Source organism: Schistosoma mansoni, assembly GCF_000237925.1.
Source record: "Schistosoma mansoni, WGS project CABG00000000 data, supercontig 0404, strain Puerto Rico, whole genome shotgun sequence".
NCBI classification, from domain to species: Eukaryota; Metazoa; Platyhelminthes; class Trematoda; order Strigeidida; family Schistosomatidae; genus Schistosoma; species Schistosoma mansoni.
Genome location: NW_017386244.1, coordinates 1 through 6,832, shown reverse-complemented (window position 1 = coordinate 6,832; position 6,832 = coordinate 1). Strand labels below are relative to the sequence as shown.

The 6,832-nt window shown below is 34.7% G+C and overlaps 2 protein-coding genes across 2 annotated transcripts; one reads left to right on the top strand and one right to left on the bottom strand.

Annotated features, from left to right (window-relative positions):
- Positions 1–1,599: 1,599 nt before the first annotated feature.
- On the top strand, positions 1,600–1,944 carry Smp_120900 (hypothetical protein; the record flags this gene model as incomplete). The annotated part of the gene is made up of 1 exon (XM_018792292.1): positions 1,600–1,944. The coding sequence occupies one exon, from the start codon at positions 1,600–1,602 to the stop codon at positions 1,942–1,944; it is 345 nt and encodes a 114-aa protein (XP_018644639.1).
- Positions 1,945–4,654: 2,710 nt separating this feature from the next.
- Positions 4,655–5,527, bottom strand: Smp_205540 (unnamed protein product; the record flags this gene model as incomplete). Its single annotated transcript, XM_018792291.1, has 1 exon — positions 4,655–5,527. The coding sequence occupies one exon, from the start codon at positions 5,525–5,527 to the stop codon at positions 4,655–4,657; it is 873 nt and encodes a 290-aa protein (XP_018644735.1).
- Between the last annotated feature and the right edge of the window lie 1,305 nt (positions 5,528–6,832).

Below are 6,832 nucleotides of genomic sequence, written 5' to 3'. Positions count from 1 at the left end.
CACAAAGTGGTAAATCTGTTGCTTGATCTCCTAGTACAAATATTGTTTCCGTTATTTTCGCACACATATCTTTGTGACTTCTAATCTAAATAATTCGAAACTGCCGTTGAATTGTTATTCACAGATGCGAAGACACTGAGGAAATATCTTCCTCTTCTAAAGATTCAGTCAGTCACAGCTTAGAACTTCGTACGTACGTACATCAGTTCGAGCTGCCATACCACATTATCTTCTAAAGATTATTGAACCTTCATTCAGACTATTACACCCTTATTTACAGAGCCTTCTTTTAAAATGGTATGCATTATCTGACCCGTAGTTATGGCCTGAAAAATAACTATCCGTTGGTAAAATAAATATATTCCTATCTTTTTTTCGAACTAGAAGCATAATAAATAGAATTAATTACTGGACCTATTTATGCTATGAACTATTCTAATATCTATGGTTTACACTGTATTTTGCTGTAATAGGCGTTTCTGGGAAATTTATTCTTTTAGATTCTTTTATTCAAAAACGAACAAGAAAATCTTAGCGCTCAGATGACTCGAACACAGCTCTAGTATTTCCAACTAACCCACCGGTTACTACAACTGTTAGTTCTGTTACTTCACGAGAAAAAAGTTGATTTCTGTTTCCATATTGAATATGCGATTTTTTGTATCACTTAAAAAATGTTTTGCAATAAATATTTGTATTCGATTCATTGTTTTGATTTTCTCTCCAGTAACGTTTGTGAATAAATCTCGTCTTTCATTTAAAATATCCTCTTATTTCTCAATAGAGAATGGTCATAATTAGCAACATGACTGTCAAGATTTTAAAATGACTAAGTTGACTATTTGTGGAACTTTATCTCTTTGCTTTGGTCAATTCCGTATGTAGTATTTACAACTCACAACTCATTTAAAACATATAGCTAGTAGACTCAACAACATTGTGTCTACTGACATGAATCATAATCTAGCTAACTAGCAGATTACTTTTTTGCGTATAAGGTCGCACACCCTGAAATTAGTTACAGTTGAACACGATTGAGGTAGATACTTGGTACTGAAATGTGTATCATCTGATGTACATCATTTGTTATCTGATCATGAAAGTGTATGATGTCAAATAGAGGACAAATCCTGGATTTTATTCTATGAGGCATCACAGTAGACAACTTGTAGTTTCTTATTCAAAGCGACATCAAGAATATTTGCTTATTTAGGTATTCAATTACAATTTAACTTACATTAGTGTCTGGAGTTGTTTTGAATGACTCACTGCCCCGGACATTTCAGCCTACATCCGCAGGTTTCAGTCTACAGCACTCAATCCTTACACCGTATGATTGGTTCACAGTTTTATGGATAACAAGTTTCCTGCTGGTTTCTACTCTGTATGTATCGAGAATTCACGATCTGTAGTCATTTTTTGAAATTTGTAATCTTGGTAGGAATTTACCCTATTTTTCTATTTCTAATCTAGATTTGTTAGATGCGAATACCTCATGGGTTATTTTTCTATTGATTAGTCATACGTGTTAGTGTCAATAGATGTGATTAAAAAAGTCAGTAACACTAAAAACTTGTTTATTTTAACCTTTTAGAAAGAATGACCATCATATTAGGCATTGAAGGTAGTGCCAACAAATTAGGCGTTGGGATCGTTCGTGACGGTTCAGTGCTTGCAAATCCGAGGGTGACATATATTACTCCACCTGGTGAAGGTTTCCAGCCCACAGAAACAGCTAGATTTCATCAGTCTCATATTATTGAACTTGTTCAGAAAGCCATTAAAGAAGCGAGAGTTGACCCTTCCGAATTGGATGCTGTTGCTTACACTAAGGTTTGTTTGAAAAAATCCACCCAACTGCACATGATGAACTTTTTTAGTGATAGAATTGGTTTTGTTTTTGTCACTATAATTCCAAAAGATATTTTAATTACCTTAACGTAACTTCATTTCGAGGCATATATTTTATTTTATTTAAACATAAATATTGGTACACCTCACAACAAGAAAATAAGGTTATGAAGAGACAGAGTATTATATAATATGAAAAGCAATTCATTGAAAAAATACAACCAGGTAGAATCCTTTCAGTTAAAGAAATACCTCTCACTTTTATAATATATGTAGAGAAAACTACAACAGGATTGCTGTTAGATTTTGTTCTAAGCCGTGTCTGATAACGTCTCAAGCCTTTGAGTTGTACTATCTCTCGAACCCCAACTGGAGATTAACAATGAGCTGGCAAATGTAAATATTATACACCTTTCTTACATACCTCGGCACCATGTCACAAAGTAACCATCTCCGCTTTTTCTAACAAGTTCCATCGTCAGTCTATAATACACGATGTAGAATCCACTTAGGCAACTTTCGTAAAACATGTCCAGGTCACAAGCCGGTGTTTCAAGATGGAGGATACCAACTAAAATTTCGTCATTGTACCCGAACTTCACTAATATAGTTTTACCACTGAGTATCACCATTACTTTAGAGACAACGATGATTAAATGCAGAAAGTTGTCTAGCATCCTTAACTCGGAGGAACCAGATTTAATAAGCATGAAACAAATATGCTCTCAGGAACGCTCTGTAGACCCAAGATATATCTATCTGTATATTTGGATTTTCCTCAACATCAATGCTGCTTTCTAAGCTAGTGACAATAGGTTTATCGTATACGTTAGTGTACGTTGCTCATTCGATCGACGAGTAGCAGGTTTTCAGTTGAAACGACAGAAAATCAAATGAGTAATCCAAAGCACTTTCTAATATTCTGATTCACAACTCACCTGTCTACTCAGTATAACACCAAACTTCAACGAACTGTAATCTACAAACCCCGACAGGTATGTTCTGACTGCTTATAAAGTTTCCATTTGATTTCACTATTTGTGAACACAAAACCAGATGACCATCTCATCATAGTTCTACTTCCAGAACCTTAATTCTATCTATTTATAAATCAAACAGAGACATCTTACAACAATTAGAAATTTCCTCTTGTTAATTAAGTCCATAACTAATCGATCAAATCCTTTAAGCACCCACGGCATCAATCTAGTCTGATGTATCTGTAGGCTATCCCTGTTGCATGTGACCTGCCAATTCGAGGACACTATTATCCTATTATATTAGTGTGACTCAATTTTTATATTTTCGATAAGACACGCAATACATGTCAGTATATTTGTGCGTTTCACTTAATGACTATAGTTCCTTTAATTATTGTTCTAATCAATTTGTTTTTACGTTTAGAAACAGATAAAGTTTAAAGCCGTTATCCTTGTTCTGACTATAGCTTTCACATAGACTCTGGGATCTCCAGTATCGCGTTTACAGTTCTAGTAGTATATCTGTGGGACAAATCAAATCCTACACCTCTAATTTTCTTATCGAGAATAAAATAGTCCTTCACGAATAAATATTTTTTTATTGAATCATTATAGTTGCATATAATTCCCAGTCGCACTTTGCTTAATTCTGCTGTCTATTCAGGATATTTAATCTGAGAAGTCTTCTTTGGTTAATGCTACTGCTTTTGTTTGTATTAGTCGGCTTCCAAATAATTTGCTAGTTGTAGATTTTTTTCTTTTGAGAGGATGGGAATAAAAGGGACTGATTCTATCTTTTTATTTACAAGCATGAATTATCACACTGTATGTTTTCTTTGCCGAAAAAGATCATCTTCCTACTTATTAACCAAAAATGCAATGAATATAGTGTATATGCTGTTAGCCTAAAAAGGAAGACCCGCTAGATGTATTCATTGTCACGACTTTGAAATCTGTCTCTAAATACATACTCGAATATTCTCAGTTTTGCGTTCTACTTTACCTTGTTTGATTTAGGCACCCGGGTATTCTCACTAGCCTTCACACACAAAGTATGGCTTTTAACTAAATACTCGAGACCGTACTTCATGAGTCAAATCATTATTACATTGGGGGATCATTTATCAGCGTTCATCATAAACTTATGTGTTTTTTACTAATTCCCATTTTTTAATGATTAGCTTAAGTGAATGAATATTATCATATGATTTAGTTCATTTCAGTAAACATTTCTAAGATGAAAATTTCTTGGATTAGTAGGTGTTATAACGTATAGATTTCTGGCCTCTTAATATATATGAACGTGCAATGATACAGGAAATACGTACGAGCAGTCTTGGGTGCTATTCGGTCCTTCCTATCTGCCTAGCCCAGCCGTTAAGTCCAAAACACAAATAACAGCCTCAGCAATATGAATCATTATTTACAAGCATACTGGGTTATATATACTAACCAAACAGACCACACATATCAAAAATAGAAAAATAACATTTGTACAGTAATTGGCCAATGTGGCTGTAGCTAGGGGGAAAGTAATCAATAATAATAGTTCCAAGGTCAAAATAAAGGTTATGATAAGAGGAACACGGAAACGACTAGGTCACTTATTTAACAACTATCCAATAGGAATAGGCATATTATATTTGTCCATAAATACGGAAACGACTAGGTCACTTATTTAACAACTATCCAATAGGAATAGGCGTATTACATTTGTCCATAAATAGACCTCAGATTTATGATTCATAATTCGCCAGGGGATACAACACCTCCCCTTTTTGAGAAATCCGGAGTTGATATCCGGATTTTTAATTTTCTCGAATTCACCCTCCCCCACGAAAGACTGTTGGATCCTCATACAGCCAAGTTACTATTAATGCGATATGTTTGTCACATTTAACAGGGAATGCATTAGAACTGAAGAGATCATGAGGATCAACGACATTTGATTCGAGGTCACCAACATTTGATTCTTCTGATATAGTTTCCTTGAATTTCCTCGGAACCTCATTAGTAGATAATGAATCATTAGGATAATCAGTATCTATGAGAGTTGTATTGGATTCTTGATTATCATTTAATACATCTGACATTTTTCTCTCATTTTTATAAGAGAATTCAACAGAAACATATGAATCATCAAAATAATCTAAATCTGGTAGAACAATTACAGAATTTTGATCATTAGATTCATTAGAAACATTTTTCGTATCATGATTAATTTCATTTGGCGCCTCTGTATTCAATACACTGCTCGATTCGTTTTCCGTTTCTTCATGGGCGGGTACTGCAGCAATTTTAATGGCGCTTAATAAGATATTGTCTCTCTGTGAACTGGACGATTCATTGTTCGCACGTTTTGTTTCAGGGTTAATAAGACTTGGACCGTGTACAGGGCATGTCTCTGAAACAGGTAGTACTGGGTTACTGGGCTGATCATGTATAACTGCTGCGCTTAAATTATTGCTTTGTATGGATTCATTGAGGCTTTCGCCGGCATATTCATTAGTTCTGTAATCGTTTTCCAGCTCTGTACGCAATTTTGAAATTATTGCGTCAACTTCCGTTCCACCCCCAAAGCATGGGTGATTCAGCAGCTTCGCGTATAATTTGTCAATGAAATCCAATTGACTCTTTCTGAAGCGCTGCTCTTGTCGCTGGATTAGCAACTGAAATTGGTCGCAAGTTAAAGCCATTTTTTTTAATGCAAATAATAATAATAAATCCAAAAAAAACACCGGCAATTATTATGGATTATTTAATTCCGAAATGACGTCAGCGGCTGCTGTATTTTTTTTTCAAGAATCCCCGTCGCCAATTGTTATAACGTACCAATTTGCCCTCTTAATATATATATATATATATGTGTCCAATGATACAGGAAATACGTACGAGCAGTCTTGGGTGCTATTCGGTCCTTCCTATCTGCCTAGCCCAGTCCGTTAAGTCCAGAACACAAATAACAGCCTCGGCAATATGAATCATTATTTACAAGCATACTGGGTTATATATACTAACCAAACAGACCACACATATCAAAAATAGAAAAATAACATTTGTACAGTAATTGGCCAATGTGGCTGTAGCTAGGGGGAAAGTAATCAATAATAATAGTTCCAAGGTCAAAATAAAGGTTATGATAAGAGGAACACGGAAACGACTAGGTCACTTATTTAACAACTATCCAATAGGAATAGGCGTATTACATTTGTCCATAAATAGACCTCAGATTTATGATTCATAATTCGCCAGGGGATATAACAATAATCCAGAATAATATACAATTTTACATGACAATTAAGATACTTATGAGCACATAACTCTGTAAAAACGGATAAAGACCTACTCTTCCTATTTTCTGATGTAAATTTAACGGTGGTTTTAGTTAAAAACTGCGTGAGAAATCCGAATTACGTTTCTATGTCAACTGGGAGTACGCCAAACTTATAAACGTAAATCGTGACTCATGATTGAATTTTCGATCCCGGTAATAATGTCTTTACCTGAGAAAGACAGATTTAGAAGTTATTAGAATGGTAGATAAACAATTAAAACTCTAAAATAGCGTTTATAAAAGTAGTTGGTCTTCAAGTTGAAGGAAATTTGATAGAGATGGTAGTAAAGGTTTTTCATGTTATGCACTGTATGTGCAATAAAGTAAAAGTGAGAAAAAAGATGATCTGCAAGAAAAACCTTAATGAATCGCACTTAAGCAAATTCTTGAAGCTATTGAGCTATCGTGACATGAGGGATTGGCTAGATTCAATCTACCTTCGTGACGTATACTAATTATGTTGGCAAATGTTGGTATTATGTAACGCCAACCAGAAATGGAATGCCTGGGAGCAGAAGATTGAATTGAAGAAAACAGGAATATGAAAAGGAAGCAACTGTAACAACGAGAGAGTTGAAAGAATCATAACGCGTACAAAAGACAACTGAAGGAAGATGTTCAAATGATGTATTTGATGTACGGTTTTCGTATTTTATCAAAGCACTCT